Source organism: Propithecus coquereli, unplaced genomic scaffold (genome assembly GCF_000956105.1).
Source record: "Propithecus coquereli isolate 6110/MARCELLA unplaced genomic scaffold, Pcoq_1.0 Scaffold146, whole genome shotgun sequence".
In the NCBI taxonomy this organism is placed as follows: Eukaryota; Metazoa; Chordata; class Mammalia; order Primates; family Indriidae; genus Propithecus; species Propithecus coquereli.
Window position 1 is genome coordinate 4,346,811 of NW_012138969.1, and position 17,156 is coordinate 4,363,966.

General features: G+C 51.3%; 1 protein-coding gene across 1 annotated transcript in view; it reads right to left on the reverse strand.

The window, feature by feature from the left end:
• Window positions 1-17,156, reverse strand: part of CACNA1E (calcium channel, voltage-dependent, R type, alpha 1E subunit) — a 421,935-nt gene that overhangs the window by 75,026 nt on the left and 329,753 nt on the right. The window contains exons 21-26 of the mRNA XM_012639976.1: window positions 15,497-16,147; window positions 14,796-15,106; window positions 12,607-12,766; window positions 11,311-11,440; window positions 10,540-10,599; window positions 9,707-9,813 (exon numbers count right to left, since the gene is read on the reverse strand). Coding sequence (XP_012495430.1) covers window positions 9,707-9,813; window positions 10,540-10,599; window positions 11,311-11,440; window positions 12,607-12,766; window positions 14,796-15,106; window positions 15,497-16,147 — 1,419 coding nt within the window. The remainder of the gene's footprint in view (window positions 1-9,706; window positions 9,814-10,539; window positions 10,600-11,310; window positions 11,441-12,606; window positions 12,767-14,795; window positions 15,107-15,496; window positions 16,148-17,156) is intronic.

Genomic DNA, 17,156 nt, shown 5'->3' on the forward strand with positions numbered 1-17,156 from the left:
ACCGATATTATACACCATACGTCACAAGCAAAGACTTCTAATGGCCATTTTACTCAGTATATGATCCCATATTCAAAATTATATTAATTTTCACTGTAAATGCCAAATGAATTATAACTTGGTAATTAAACCCAAGGCCTTATAAACCTTAAATCCTTAACGTAATAACCTCCAAATGTTCAGAGGGCAGAAATATCTTCCCTTGAATTATAACCGCATCCTCTCACATACAAGAAAGGACATGTAGAAGGTCAACCACATATACTTTTATTCACTCATATAACAAGCATCTATGGATTCCTTCATATATGTCAGGCCCTGTTCCAGGTATTGGATACACAGTTGTGAACAAACGAGGTCACTAACCTCTTAGAACTTACCTAGTCTGGCAGGGAAGACAGACCTCAAGTAAATAAGCACACACAAAAAAGTATAATTGCCAGCTGCCATGGGAAAAATGGAATCATCTGATAGAAAAATTTCCCAACACCTACATAGGTTGCCTTCCTTTCCCCAGGCTACATTTGTTTTGAGTAAAAACCAAGGGGGAATCTTCCATATCCTTAAGACGTGGGAACAGGGTGTGAGGTCAACATTTGGGAGTGGCCTAGAATCACATACTCCAGGCTTTGGCCTTCTGCTCAGCCCAGGTCCTTGTCATGGAGACCTTTGTATCCAGTAGAATCTGAACAGGTCCCCAGAAGTCATACTCACAGACATCCATCTTATGCAGGAAAGCCCAGTATTTCTTGCTTCTCCCACAAATCTGAATGAAGGACATAACTCGCTCTCTACAATTGAGTCCCACCCCCACCACCCTGAATCCTAGCAAAGTAACGTGGTACAAAACAAAGCGGATTTCTCACCATTGAGTGTGTGCCCCTTGTTTTGGAAAATGAAATTTCTTTTTTTTTGGAATAACAAAAGTTTATTTATTTGGCCATGGTATCCACTGACCCTTCACTGGCCACGGCACGGAGGAGGGGAGAACACAGAGATCTGCACTAGCTCTTAAATGCTTCCACTGCAATTGGCACACATGTAGGAGAATGAGGTTCCTGGACGGTGTCCTCTAACCTCAACAGGTGAGTGTGGCTGCCAAACTACTGCGGGTTTCTTTGTACCATTCTAACTCCCACAGATCTGAGCTGAGACAGCACTCAGACACAGGCCCGAAGTGAAATAAAGACTGTCACTGCCCTGCGCAGCTTTCATCAAGTCTCTCCCTGGAGAAGAGCCACCGAAAAGCCACAGGTTTGCATGGTTGCAGAAAAACACACTTGCATCCTTGATTTTGTTAACACGGGGGTGGGGCACTGACGTAAAAATCACCATTTGAAACGTAAGGCATACTGAGTAACAAAGCCATAGACTCAGGAAAAGCCTCAACAATTTAGCACCATTAAAATAGGTCATAATCTGCACACAGACTAGCCCAAAGTACTGCTCCCAAATCCACACATATGAGAGTTACTTAAGCCATTATCAAAGCCGACAAGATTGCAAGGGAGGTGTTTTACCAAACTAAGACGACAAGTTCTTCAAACATTTTAATTGAGGCACATTTTTTGGGGAAATAATTGACGTGCTTTTTACAAATCATTTAAATATAATCATTCGATAACACTTTGGTCGTCTTTGCTACTAAATGTATAATCAGAATTTCTTTTTACACTGCCTAGCTAATTAGTGAAATTTTATCGGGTTTAAAAATTGACTCTAATATTAAAATGTGAAGATAATTCCACATGCTAGGATGCACTGGTCGCACTTTAATTGGGACTCAATTGGGTCATTTATTTCCTACTTATTTGGTTAAGTTTCTGGCTGCTCTCCAGAAAAAAAAAAAATGCCACGTTTCTCTCGTCTCATCAGTAAAAGATGAGAATTTTCCAGCTCAATTGTCAAGTTGCCCTCCAGATCTTTCATGTGTAATCGCTCATCATTCTCTGTAATCTTGCTCTTCAGCTACCGGGCCCCCTTTGCGTATGCTCTCAAGTTGATTTCTGCTAGGAACTGACTGTCCTGGGAGGTGGGGAGGGCAGAGCAGGGACATTGGGTTCTGAAGAGCCACTCCTCCTTTAAGTGTCATGGCCTCCTCCTTCCCCCAGGAGTGCAGGAGGAACAGCTGCAGGGATCCAAAGGAATCTCTTGCCTCAGGGGAATGGCCGGGCTCCTGGGAGTGCAAGGTGGGGGCAGGGGTCCTGCTATGAAGAGCCTGAGTGTCTTGCTCAAGTGCCTGGACTATTGTTTGGTAGCCACTAAGAGCTACCATTTATGATACAACTACTACGTGCTTGGCACTACATGGGACACTAAATATATTTTATCTTATTTAATTCTCACATAGTGAGCTATTTTGAATTCCTACTCACAGATGAGGAAGCAAAGGTTCAGAGCTAAGGCAGCTAATAATTAATAATGCTGGGATTCAGAGCTGGGTTTGCCTGACTCTGAAACCCATGCTCTTACTTATGCCTTTCAAATGGGAACCACTGGAGGATTTTAACCCAAGAAGGGAACAGTGAAAGAAACCAGCGGTTCCTGAGCTCAAATAATGAGCTATCTGTCCCACTCCTCTCCAGCAGTTTAGGGTCCATGAGGTTCATAGAAGAAAAACCTACAGATGAAAAGCTCAGGGGTGCCCTTCTCCATTGGGCCTATAGGTCTTGTCCATATCCAGGTAGAGACAGAAGGATCTGTAGGCTGAGGAAAGATCTACACCAAGCCACCACCCTGAGTTTACAGGGGTTAATGGGCTGGAACCAACTAGAATACCACAGGTAGCCAGGAGCTGAATATAATGGAGAAAACACTGAACTTGAAATCTGAACACCTAGGTTGGTCAAGAACTGGTTTTGCTACTTACTAGTCAAATGAGTGAGACTAGTCAAACCTCGAGCAATCTATTTCTCAACTGTAAAACAGGACTGTCCAGTGATAAATGAAACAGAATATGAAAGCACTTTAAAAATTCTAAAGACTCATGGAAATGAGAAGGAATTTTCCCCCTTTGCATTGGTAATGCTTATCTCTCTAGGACTGTAGGTAAGGCCAGGTTCATCTTGCATGAAGAATTTAAATTTGGCACTTTGACCTTGTCACTGATTACTTGCTGCTGTTTAGGGATTGTTTTTCCTCCTGGTCCATGCCTCAGCATCCCTGGGGGGCACCCATGAGCCCTAAATCCATTGTTACTCTGTCTCCTCTCCTTGCTTTGTGACCAGAGCACTAGCTCTGCGTTAAGCAGTAGGTGCATTATCCTTTCCTTCCGGCACATGGACATAGATGAGTTCCTCATACACACAACAGCCTTTTGCAAACTTTCTCCTTTGCAATACACAGCACTGTACACCAACTGCAAAGTATTTTTGTGCAAGCACTGAGAAGCAACAGGAGACAGCAAAGCACCTATCTCCTAGCAGTTTTGTTATTCAATCTGGTGAACAGTAACATTATTTTTCCTTCTTCTTAGTCTTTACGTTCTAAACATACCCGAAGACCCTCATCTGTTGACCCTTGTAAAATGACGCTGGGGCCAGCTGAAGTCCACCCAATACATTTCCCCAGCTGGAGACTAATGTGTAATGCAAGGCTGTGCCCCCGTGAGTGTGGATGAAGCAGATGGCTGGCAGGTCACATGATCTGGGCACATACTTCCCAAGTCCCCTTATGAAGTCTTCTGAGCTAAGTTATTCTAAAACCTACTTTCACATCTGGAGGGCACCACGATAGGTTTCTACTAATCCGGCAGGACTGGGCTCTTCCCACAGTGGTGAAGGCTCACAATGTGCTTTTTATAATCTAGGGCTGGTTAGACCAGTTGTTGGTTACCATGTGGATGGGGCTGTGTTTCCTGATTGCACCATTTCATTTTGCTTGATTCTGTGGCCACAGGCTGAGATCCCATTTACAACCAATCATCTCCCACATTTCTGCTGTCAATAAAGAAAAATACTTAAGTGTTCACACCCACCGCCTCCATAAGACAAAGGTCGCCAAGTGTACATTCTACAGAAGGTTCCCCAGCAGCGCTCAACGTCACATGCAATAGACAACACATTTTCCAGTCTTCACCAAGAAACATGCACGTTGGGGCTTAATGCCAAGAGCAGGTAGACTGGGGGACTTGTCTCCTCCTTTCAAACTCTCCCTCCATGTGGCTTCTACGCTGTCCCTCCATACCCCCACTCCCAAACCCCACTTTCAAGGCGGCTCTAGTATAATACAGCAGTGGGCACCTCAACAGTCCATGCGCATTAATCACCTTTAGTGTCCTTGTCTGGGCACAATGTCAGATGAAGTCACTCTTGAGGTGACTCTTAAAACTGGAGTCTCAAGGAACAACATCCTTCTGTCTGCTCACTGCTGGAAATTTCCAATGCCTTTTCGCCCTGTATCCTAAATCCACAGCTACCCAACGGCTGAATTTAATTGTAATCCTTCATTCTCTTCCACAGAGCAGGGGGACTAGATGGCCTGTCTGGCTCGGTGGTAAATGGGTCTTCTGTGCATGAAACAGGACTGTGTCCACTGCTGCCCCCCACCCCCGCTATAAGATTAATGTGTAGTCACAGCTTCCTTTGGGAGACTCCTCTTTCAGTTCTAAAAGAAAAGAGGCTGTCAAAGAAGTTCCATAGGCAGTGCTTGAGGTGAGAGTGGACTGCCATAGACAGGTAGCAGACGACAGGAGGAAAAGACAGCCAGGTTTAGGGGGAAACGTTTGCTCTGCTGTTTCTATGGATATTCTGTGGCTCTTTAGGACCCTTCCAAATCGAAGATCATCTGGTCTGTGTACTGGCTCTGCTGCTATGGCTGGTTCTGCATGCATTCAGTAGACCTCATCCATCTCAGCGACTAGGGCAGAGTGTCAAGTGTCAGGAAAGTGACATACTTCAGTGAAAAGAACATAATAAAAGCTAATGTGGGAACCCCAGTTCCTTCTGGTATCAAGAGACAGCTTAACCCATGTATTTCATTTCTGCCTAAGGAATGGATAATGAAAGGCCAAGGGTGTCTGGGAGCTAGATCCCCCATGCGCCAGGGAGTCCTGCCCTTACCTCGTGCCCTGCTATGGTAGCAAACAGCGATGGGCAGCTTTGGCATCAGCCACCAGCGTGACTCTGATTGATCCACAGGCCATGGTTAAGTCCCAAACGGGGGAAGGAGGTGGGAGCAGATCGCTAGTTATTTTTCTATTAAACCATTTGTGCAAACAAGCAATTATAAGCTGCAACGTTACTCCTTAGAATCTAATCCAGGAGAACCTGACTGCTGATTTGAGTTGAGCTAGGCAGTGGGAATACAGAGTAGCAGGGACCTGGGTTGGACAGCAGGTATCTCCCACACTCACATTGAGTTCCGGTCCTCTCCTGCATATCCCTCTAGAGATGCAGTCCCTGCCCGCCTGCCTGCCCAAGTCCCTTCGCCGAACGTGACAGACATGACCAATGAAGACTCATCTTCACTGTGCGGGATCCTTCGGGGCTCATGAATGCCGTCTGCATGGTTCCCTGACTTCCCTCCCAGGCAGCTGACTCTGGGGGTGCCTGACGTGCAGATCCCCAGAAATGCCAAGGCTGTAACCATCTCTCGCTTCCCACCCGGGAGGCCGGGAAGCAGAAATGATGGTAACAGGGTGTGCGGAAATTGGGAAAAAGCAGGTTCCGGTTCTTCAGTAGAAAATATCACACAGAAGAATTCCCCTCCCTCAGAAAGAAAAAGATAAAACAGAAAGGTTTCACAGATCCAGCCACTCACCAGACTTTTCTTGAAACCTCAAAGTAGAAAAGGCACAGCCGAGGACATTTATAGTCGCCAAACACTCTGTGTCTCCATGTGGCCCAGAAAGCGGGGTGTTGCAGGGCGGTGGAATCGGGGAACGCTGAGCCCGACCTTTGCCACAACTCTGCGCGCCTCCCTACAGAGAGGCTGGGCTTAAGGGCGGAGACCTGAGTGTTCTTATAAATGTTTTATAATGTAAAAGTGGACGGGCCAGAGCAGAAAGATGTAATATGGGTATCTTTCCATTTATTTTCCAACCCAGAGCAGAAAGAGGCAATATGGGTATCTTTCCATTTATTTTCCGACCCACGAGGATGCCCATGCTTATAAAATAATCCCCTTCCTCCTCAAAAGTCAATTAGGTTCTCAGAGGGAATTTGTCAGGTTTACATTATAAAGAATCCCTTTACTTGATGTACGTAGCTGTGGAGAACAGATTTCTCTCCAGCCACTACATACACGACATATATGCTTATAGAAAACATACATGATGGCCGGCGCAGACCTCTGCAGGAGAAGGACTCGGGGCAATGCGGCTTTCTTTGAGAATTCAGCTAGGTCGTCCCCTCCCCTTGGTTAAGGGCATTGCTCTTGGGAGTTGGGCGGGGTTCTGAGGTGGCTCTGGCTGGCTGTGGTGGAAGGGATGCCAGGTCACCTCTGGCTTCTGGGGAGCCACATAAAGATGCTACCATGGCAACCACCATCCGTAGCTCAAGTTGATTAAGCAATAGCCTTTGCAGAAGCCTCCTCAGTAAGGCAAGGTTCAATTTCAAGGAGCGAAAGAAATCAGGACAGGAGTCAGGTTATCTGAATTCACAGGGGCAAATACATGGGATGAGACAATGAAAGTTCTAACTTTGAGGAGAGAGACACTCGACAAACCTACAGACAAACCCACATGTGACTTCCTGCTGGCCTGAGCCCCTGACCAGGACAGGGGACAGGTTCAGTGACTTTACTACACCATCTGCCCCAGGCCAGATGGGACTCTGGCTAACCCTATCAAAGTGATGGGAGAGCTGAATTCTCGAGTGCCACTCATGAGGAGAGGGGGACAGCAGAGCTGGGAAGCACGGGCACGTGAGCGAGAGGAAGCATCACCCGGACCTCAGCAAACGTGACGGCGGCCAGAGGAGGGGAGAGTGGGACCTGTTCCGCGAGCAGAGAAAGGAGAGCGGGAATAGGCATGGTAAGCTTGGAAGGATGGTGACAAAAGAAGAAAATGGATGAAGAAGGGTGAGCAAGTACCGTCTACATTTCAGAGAGAAATGAAGGGAGAGTCCAAGAAGTGACATCACCAAAAGCAAGTGATGGATCAGAACCCTCAATCCATCACAGAAGCTTGGACCCCAGAACAAGGGGGTTCCTGGAGTCCCCTGCACTGTACCTGGTCTGAAGACCAACAGAGAGGCTCCAGTTCCAGGGCTGTTAAGGCTCCCCCTGCCACCAGCACCAAAGCCACCACCGCCATGTTTCAAAGGGCACAAAGAAAGAACAAGACAGATGACAACCCTCCAGCACGTCATCACTGCTCTGGGGCTGATAAGAGACAGCTAGACCGTGGACATGGGGCAGGCATGCAAAGGCTTCCTCTACAATGCACCTCCTAAGCTGGGCGTGGTGGCACACACCTGTAGTCCCAGCTACTTGGGAGGCTGAGACAGCAGGATCGTTTGAGCCCAGCCCAAGGCAACATAGCGAGATCTCGCCTCTAAAAAACTAAAATAATGTAACATAAAATAAAATGCACCTCCTTCTCACACTGGCACCAACACATGGGCCTGGTTACCAGGTACCCAGGCGCAGGTGTTTGGGGGGTATATATAAAACAACTAGCTCTTGGACAAGCCTGCACGCATCTCCAACTTTTTACATACATTGTGCGTCAGCACATACTTTGCCCCTGTATTTGGTCTCCTATGATATGATGGATAAGGAAGGGAATTAACATTTACTGATCACCCCCATCATGTCACGCCCTGTGTTAAGCACTTTACGTACATTATTTTATCTCCATTGTAGAGGCAAGAAACTGGAGTTAGGGGAGTTAATATTTGCTGTGTGGCTCAAGGACACAAAGCTGGAATGTAGAGGGGCTGAGACTCAAATGAGGGCCTTTCTGGCCACTCTGCCTTGTCACCTCAATGGGCTCTGTTCTTCCTAAAGGTGGGGTGGGTCCTTTCCTATGTGCCTCTCTCTCCTCGCTCAGCCTTTATCCTTCAGAGAGAGATGAATTATTTTGGTAGGATCAAAATAAGAAGAACAATTAGTGAATAATGTATGCAAATGAATTGATAAGGTGAGAAGGGAACTTGACCTTTTAAGAACCCAAGGATAATATTTATCTCTAATAAAAAAGGTGGGTCTCCTTAGGACAAAGGCAGACTTTAATGCATCTTTCTAAGAAGAAGGAAGAGGAGCTAGAAGTCCCTTCGGGAGAGCCAGAGTTGCTTTTCTTTTCATCTTGCTGTGAGAATCCATACAGGGTTCAGATGCTTGAGAAAATACCAAGCTTTTGTGACATTTCCCCAGGAACAGTCCAGCCAGCTCTGATAGGAAGCTTTCTTTTTCTGAGGGGCAAAAGTGATTCCACATGACTTGAGTGGGGTTAGCACACTAGTGCACACAGAGACAAGGGACATTGGAGTTACCTTGATTGCCAGCCCATCTCAGGTCACATACCACACACAACTCCCCTCTCCTTTGGAGGGTCCCTCGTGACAGCAGGGAGAAACACACACAGTCCACTCCCAGGTTCTGGGAGATTTTAGACTCTTGGCACAGCTGGGGACCTTTCACGTCTCCTACAGACAGAGCCCCCTGCCCTGGGCCACTTGAGAAGCAAGGCTTCCTTACCCTCACCCACCTCTTTTCCTGCCAGGAAGGAGAGCAGAGGGAAGCGGACAGTGCTTTCGGGGAGAAGGCGGGATACGTGATCCCTTCCTAACGACTTGGAAGGGCAAACCTATGGAGGAATTTTGCTCCTTTTACAGCTGCCATCAGCGACGGCAGCTCCCAAGTGCTTTCCTTCTGCCTCATCGTACAGTGCCTCTAGCCTTGCTCAGAGGATGTGGTTCCCACTTGTATTCAGAGGGACTCGGGGGACGGCTCAGGGAATGCTATCACACCACTTGGATGAGGGACAGGTTGCTCAGTGTGAAACAGGGTACAGACAGAGCCCCAAAGATGTCATTCATCCTACTGGGGCATTCAACACAGCTGGTTAGGACCGAACATCCCTATTTCCTAGCTACACCCTGGAGGGCTAGAAGAGCGCTTCGCTTGGCTGGATTCCACAGGAAATGTTAGCATGTGGTTGAAAACCTGCTACAGCTGGATCGATGTGTGGATTAAAAAAAAACAAAAGAACAAACCCAAACGTAATGAACGTGATTTAGTTGCCTGAATGGTTTAAGACTGTCTTCCTAAGTATGTTACCAAGGAAAGTTTGGAAGGTCTTTCCTTTTGGAGATTAAACATGCTAACATACGCAATAGCTCTCATTTACCCCTGCTCATGGGTAGAAAAGCCCCCAGTGCCTGGATTCTGTGATCTGCAACTCTCCTCTACCCTCCGCATCCTTCTTTCTCCCAAGCTGCTTCCTTGATTGACAGACATAAGAAATGGAAGGGCGCATCAGCCACCCCTGGGTCCACCCCTGAGTGCATGGAGGCACTGCCCACACGGTGAGCGCCTGCCCAAGCTGACTCATCTCCAAGAGAGGAGTCCCGGGCCTTCTCCCTCCTCATGCGCCCTGTTCCTGCCACTTTGGGCATGTGAGCTGGAGCTGCGAGGCTCTCAGGAGCTCTGCTGCGGGCAACTAGGGAGCAGATTTCCAGGGCACCACTCTCTGGCCTCAGATGAGCCAGAGTCTCCAGGAAGAGGGGAGAAAAGGGAACCAAACAAGAAAAGGGCCACTTACGCCAGAGCAAAGGCCACCAACGCACCAACCACCACCACGAAGTCCAGGATGTTCCACAGGTCTCGGAAGTAGGACCCGTCCTGCAGGATCAAGCCCTGGTCTATCATCTGCAGAAGGAGGGTGTGAACAGCCACAGATGAGCCCGGGAGGCGTGGGCAACACTTGCCCTGAGATCTAGTTCATCCTGGCAACAGCTCTTCTGCCACCGTCTGCACAACCAACCCTGCACTGGGACCTCAAGAGCAGGAGGTGAAGTCCAATAGGCTCTCTGCATGTAACCGAGGCCTGAGGCTCCTCTCACAGCCACACAGGGTTTGCCAGACTCCTGGGTCACCAAAGAGCTCTGCCATGTTTCTCCTTTCACTGGTGGCCCATAGCACCAGGCATTGCCACATATGCACGGATGGTTAAAATCCCAGCTGGGTTAAGACTCGGGACAAGCCAGGCTTGTAGGGTGTTAGGGTGGCTGGAGGGGAACAAGTGTGGTTGGTCCTAGAGGGAGCCCAGGAGGACTCATCTCTACCTACCCCCGTGCCTTGGCACGCACCCAGGTTCAGCCAGGATGCACTGGGGAGGGGAGTGCGGTCCCCACGCCTATATGGACGCCCGCTGCCTGCCTCCTGCTCAGGCCACTTCCACACACATCCCCACTGTCATATCTTGCCAAGACAGATTTCCTCAGGGTTCTGAAGCCAGACAAGGGGCAGCAGAGGCTCTACTGAGGTCTGTCATTGGCTAGTCGGTGGCAGCGTTGGGGCAGGGCCCTATCCTAGAGGAGCAGACAGCTGACCCATCCAAACACTGGAGCTCAGGTTTTCTCTAGAGGCTTTTACCTTTATAACCATCTCGAAGGTGAACACACCAGTGAAGACATAGTCAAAATACCTGAGGACCTGTAAGACACATACAGTAGAGAAAAAGAGGACCACGTGTGGTCACCAGGCTATACACGCTCCCGCCGGCCCACAGACAGAGGCAGCCCCACGTGCCCACCCTGACCCCACCCACCTCCATCTCAGAACCAAGGCTCGGAATTACAACCACTGTTTGGACTGAGGGACCGATGCAGGGAGGAGAGGGGCCACGGGTCCTGCTGGAGCCCATCACCCAGTGGCCAGTCCTTGGCTGTTCCCCCTCCTTGGCCAGAACTTAACTTCTTGGGTGTGAACTGGGCCACAAACGTCTTCCTCCAGTTCCGGCCCAGGACATGGAGTCCTTGTCACCTCCCTCCTATCTCCTGATCTATTGACTGGGGAGCCCAAGAGATGCCTCCATCACATTCCATATACATCATTCATGACCCCAGGTTATGCCCACATCCGAGCCCACGGAGGCTGCAGATGCCCATCAGAGCCTGGCTGGAGGTGGGTGTCGGCCCCTGCCACAGCACACAGGCTTACAGCGTGGGCGCTGGGAAGGGCTTGTTTGGGAACGGCTCATACTTCACATCCAGGAACAGGGATGGGCAATTTCTCAGCCCTTCCTCCTTCCCCAGCTCCCTTCCTACAGACTCGGTTCACCCTAATGCTGGGATGGAGGGGGGCTGGGATGGGACGGGTGGCGGGGCACTACAGAGGCTGGTGAACGGCTCCCCGTGCACCCACTCTGTTGCGCTCCGAGTTGGTCAGGACAGGGTCCTCCGCCGCCAGGGCGATGCTGCTGGCTGCGATCACCAGGAGGATGCACATCTCGAAGTAGCGCAGGTTCACGATGTAGTGGCAGGCCCTCCGGATCCTGTGGGCGGGTGAGCCCTGCTGAGCTGGCCCCACTTCCCTCCCAAGCCCATCTCTGTTACTCCCCACCCCACCCCCGTACACGCACCCGCCTCTTCCAGACAGCCAGGCCCTAGCCAAAGGAAGCCGCCAGGGACAGCAATTTAATTTCTCAGGCACCACCCTTGATTTAAAGCCCCCGTGGAGGGAGCTAATCAGATTGGTGAGAGGCTGCAGCACGCAAGCCTAGATGCATTATCTGCAAACACGTCTGAGCCGCAGAGTGCAGCCAGCATCGGACGACAAACTCAGGGTAGCTATGTGGTGCTCTCTGCCGTAGCGCCATGTCTACGCTCCTACTGTAAGGAAACTGGGACGTGCCGAGTAAATTATAAAGAATTAAGGAACGTAAAAATAGACCTTGATTCCATGATTCCTGACGAAAGCAGTCACAGGTTCTCCTGAATCCCAGGTTATTCTAATCAAAGTAACTATCTTCTATATTCTCCATTCCAGCCACGGATGGCCTGACCTACCTTGACCCCAGGCCTGGCTCCTCCCTTCCCAAAGCACCTGGACCCTGCCCACGTGACCACTGAAGGCCATCCTGTCTTCCTCATTGCAGGAGCTGGTATACATTTTGCTCACGGCCAAGGCAGAAGGCAACTTCTCTTTCCAAATTCCATCCTTCCTGCCTCTACCCTCCAGACTCTTCTCTTCCCCCCAAACTTCATGCCCCTACCTCTGCTCTGAGGAGCATGTACATTTCAAAACGCCACATGTAGGCCAGTGGGACCCAAACTCTTAGACTCCAGTAGATGATCTGGTTATTCTAGGCTCTGTCCACTTCTTGGAATATTTGGTGCCACATTCTCAAGTAGGTTTATTTCCTCCCTGCCCCCTTGCCACCTACTGACGAAAGAATAGGTAAAGGGTCCTTATCTCATAACATTTCTCTTGCTACCCTAAGTTACTCTTTAGACTGTGGGCACAGAGTTCTGAGGCTGTTTCACTTTATGACCCACCTCACTCAGTGGGTACCAGATGCTCGACGTCTCACCACACTGTACTGGGAAGGCGCAGGAAGGTGACTGGGCCCCCATCCCTCCTTCTCCCCATCACCCTACTCTGGCTCCAGCCCTGGCTGTGTACCCCGGCCTCCCCAGGGGTGATGCCAAGGTGTCTTACGGGTTGGTGGTGCTGAAGATGAACATAGAGCTGTGGGGCACCATGGCTTTGCCTGTCTCTCGCTTCTCCTTCTTCTGCTTCTTCTTCTCCACCACCTCCTCATCCTCTTTGATCTCTGCCTCCTTCAAGGGGCTGGCTTCCCCATCAGTCTTATTGCTAACTGCGAGAGGAACACAGAGTCTTCAGAAACCTTGCTGCACGTGGGACGGCCCCTTCATGCCCACCATGCACGGAGAGGATGAGAAAGGGCCTGGGGATGCCCCTCGTAGCCATGGGGGTACCTGCTCTTCCTCTCTCCTTGCCTCACCCTCACCCCAACGGTTGAGGAATAGCCTGTTGTGTCATGTATGTGATAACGATCACGTTTCCCCTTTTATAGTTGAACTTGTACGATCTAGTAAACGGAATGGTGTTTCTGTTGTAAAGTTTGCAAAGTTTAGATTTTATATCAAAACACTGGACTCTTTGTATACATTCACTTACTGAATCTTCACATTACTACACCCAGAGCAGCATATATTATTATTCCCATTATAGAGATGGGAAAACTGAAGTGTAGGGAATTTAAGAACACTTCCTAAGACCTTATAGCTTATGGCCTTAAGATCCTATAAATTCTATGTCCTTTCAATGAAATCGCCCTGCAGTGGAAGATTTGAAGAAACCATCACTGTTTGCAGCTGCCTTTCTGGCTGTGCTTTTTCTAGCCGTGAGTAATGGAGAAACGGGAATGCGATATTCACGTGGATATGGTCCACGTCTGCCTTCCAGCATCGGGAGGATGAAGGAGCTGAGGTCACGTGGAGCTCTCAGGCTGCTACTCTGTCTCCATACTCCAGTCACAGTGTGGGTTAAGCTGGCAAGGGGCTGACGCTATCCGAGTAGGTAAAGGGGCCCAGTCAGCCTCCCCCGCTGCCCTCTACTCAGTGACAGCTCTACCCTGGCGCTCTGTGTCCGCCGCGGAACTCTGTAGTCCTGGCCCACGCCAGGGCCTTCCTAAAAGGTAAGTCACGTGAAGCATCCAGAAGCCTTCCTATAACGAGCTCTTACCTCACCAAGGGCACAGACCAGCCCTGAAATGGGAGCAGAGGGAAGACCAAGCTTTCTTACTGTTGTTTCTCGTAAAAGAAGGTCCAAAACGCTTCTTATTTATTAGAGCATAAAACCAAACAGACGCCAAGAGAGGCCGTGAGTCTGGGATCCTGGGGCAGGCCCAAGCCAACCCCAGCAAGCGCTGGACGTGGGAGGTTTCACTTTTTAAAGCAGTGTCGGCATTTTGAGGGTAGAGGGTGTGAATGGATAGAGATGGGGGAGCGGAAGAAGAAAAACAGGGAGAGGAGAAGACTGTCGTGTGAGGAGAAAACTATGGAAAAAGTGGGAGGAAAACAAGCAAGAGGAAGCCTTGGTCACCATTAGGTCATGGGGCGCAGGTGGGATTAAGGCAGAGACAGGGAGTGCAGGGATGGGGTGTGGGGTCAGGGCACGGAGGAGAGAGTAGATAAAGTGCTATTTTTTTCTTTTTTTCCTCTGTGTTTCCCTTTAAGGTTTCCTAGGTTAACACCTGCTGCCTGAGCGAACTGTGATGGGAGAGCAGAGAACCTGTGACTAACAGCTCCTAGGAGAAAAGAGCTGCTAAGAGTAATAGAATCATAAAATGTTAGTACAGGGAAAGGCCTCGGAGGTCACTCAGTTCAACACTCTCACTTTACGGATGACAAACACAGGCCTTGAGAGACACAGAGGTTTTTTCTGGGGCCACTCACTGAGCAGAGCCAGGGCCAGAAAGTGCCCTCCTGCCACCATCCACTCGGCCAGGGGCTCCCTGACCTGCCTGGCAGCAGAGCACCTTGGAGGGCAAAGGGAACGCCATCGAATAGGCACACGTTAAATCCACTGGTTGAATATATACCAGCGCACAAAATCGCATACGATCACTCTGAAAACTCTAGGGTGCTTGCAGGGGCCAAAAGCTTAAGGAAATTTTACGGGCGAAACTTAAGATGGAGAAAACTCTAACTTATTTTTTTCCTGCACGCTGGGAGACAACTGCCACTCGTTTTTACTTGTTGCAGAATGATTCACTCCTGCTGGGGGTGCTTTCTGAGCGGGCCTATCAGAATGACCAGAGACCGCTGTCTGCAGCCCCAGCAGTACGGGTGGTGGATGGGGGGGCCGGGACGCGCGCTCACTGTGCACCACCGTCGAGTCCACCAAGGGGCCCACGTCAGGGATGGACACGGCGACGCTGGTGCTCTCGGTGGTGGCCTTGTCCTTGCTGACCGTGATGCAGGAGAGGTCGGGCTCGCTCTGGCTGACGGCCCGGCCCATGTCCAGCTGCACGTCCCCCAGCAGGGCTTGCTCACTGCTGCCTTCCGGCTCCTCCGTCAGCGCCGCGGCCTTCCCCACGTCCAGCTCGACGTGCGGCAGCACCGGGGGTGTGTCGGCCTCCTCGAGGGCACCCGCCAGCCCGGAGCCTCTGGCCACCATCAGACTGTTGGTCCTGTGAGGAGATGGGGGAGAGAGCTGGTGCTCAGAAGCCCTTCCGAACTGGCCGACGCACCTGGCAAGAGGGGCAGGCAGGGGAGCTGGAGCAGGCCTGCCGGAGAACGCGCAGCCTCCGCTGCCTCCCACCCCACCTGGCCAGGCAGACAGGAGCCGAGACCCTGCTGTATTCCCAGCCATCTGCCCACCACCCACCTGCGATAGGAGGTACCCTGGAAGAACAAAGCCTAGTTTCCATGGGGACAGATCTCACTGCCTGTTGTAATTACTTATCAGCATCATCTCCATTTCGTAAAAGGGGAAACTGAGGCTCAGACAGGCTTACGCTGAAGAATTCCTAACACCAGCCTATGCTATGTGCCTCCAGGGAACTTCGCGACTCAGTTACCTCCTTAAATCCTGGGCTCGCTCTTCTTGGATTGTCGGCTCCTTGCCCCCATGGCCGCTCCGGGGCTCATGGTCCTTCTCCCCATCAGCAGGCCCAGCTTCATCCAGACTCCGCTCCTGGCTGGCAGACCTGCTCCGGGAAGCCGAGGCGGACTCCTTGCCTTCTGTCCGGGCGCGGCGGTGCCGGCTGCGCCGCTGGCTCTGCCTGTGCCTGGCACGGTCCTCGAAGGTTACCACGGTCTCTCCTCCCCCAGACTCCTGCTGGGTCGGGTCACAGTTCCCATGACAGGGCCTGGCCAGCCACGGTGGCTCCCTTCTGCCCAGGGACAAGGGGCTCCTCTGGTTGTCCAGGGTGCTGGACAGGCCCCCTCCGTCCCCCTTGAGGGACCCCCCGCGGCTGATGCGTTCCTCCTCGCATTTCTGCAGGCCCAAACCGAGGGCCAGGCCCTCAATGGCCCTGGGTCTCCGGTAAAGGCTGGGGTGGGCGTTGAGCGGGTTGAGGGGGCTCAGTGGGTTCAGCGGGTTGAGGGGGTTCATCGGCGGGGCCTCCTCCTTGTTGAGGGCCTCCTGGCTGGACATCTGCATGTGCCGCCTCAGCTGGCTGGTGCGCTGCTCCCACACCGACATGTGGTGCCGGCGCCTTCGCTCCCGCCTGGCAAAGGGGAGAGGGCGAGGGCTGCAGTCAGAACCTGACAGCTGCGGGCCAGGGAGAGCAGCCACAGGGGCCGTGGAGAGGGCAGGACACACGGCGGGGGAGCAAATGGGAGCGCCCAGGACCTGCAGACAGGAAGCACAGAGAGATGTGCGGAACAGGGCGGGCCACGCACGAGCGGGTCGTTGGCCGGTGCCTGCAGCCTGGGAACTTTGCACTCTAATCCCTACTTTGCAGTGGCCGAGGGCCGGGGGTAGGGATCAGCCTGGGACTGAATTCCGAGCACAGAGGTCTGCCACACGTTTACCCCCTCTGCTCTCCTTGCTTTCTGGGCATCAGCCTGTGCCTACTCTGTGCCCACCAATGGCCCTTGATTTACGGTCAGAGACCTTTCCCCCTTCTCTCCCCTTCCTCTCCTTTCCCTCTCAGATCCCAGCCTGGGATAATAAGGACTGAGACTGCCGTATGCCAGCAAAGGGTGAGAGCAGTGGCAAGTGGTCCTGTCACAAAGTCTTGGCCGCACCCTCACGAAGGAAGGGTCTGTGGGTCTCCGCCACAGTAGCTAATGAACCACAGAAGACTGTATGTGCGGAGACCCCACCAGCTCATACTCAAACCACCGTCGAACACTCAGCTTGGGGGCCTCGGTGACCTTCACGTGGCAGCAGGAACACCCGAACGTGATGCACACAGAAGAGCACACAGGAGTGGGCTCCCTGGGCGAAAGGGTAGTCGCTTACGCCTTCCCTCACCTGTGCCTGGGGACGCACGCCATACTGTTAAGGGGACACGCACATGTACCCACACGCACCTCGCGAGGCCCACGCATAGCTGTACACAGCTGCCTACGTGAAAGGTACACCCCCCAACACTGATCACCAACGCCAACAGATGCCCACTCACAGGCCAAACAGAAGAGTGAACAACACACGGGGTCATATACTTGAGACACACACTGATATAAGCACACATTGGAAAGTGCAGAAGGGCACATCCACAGACCATGTGC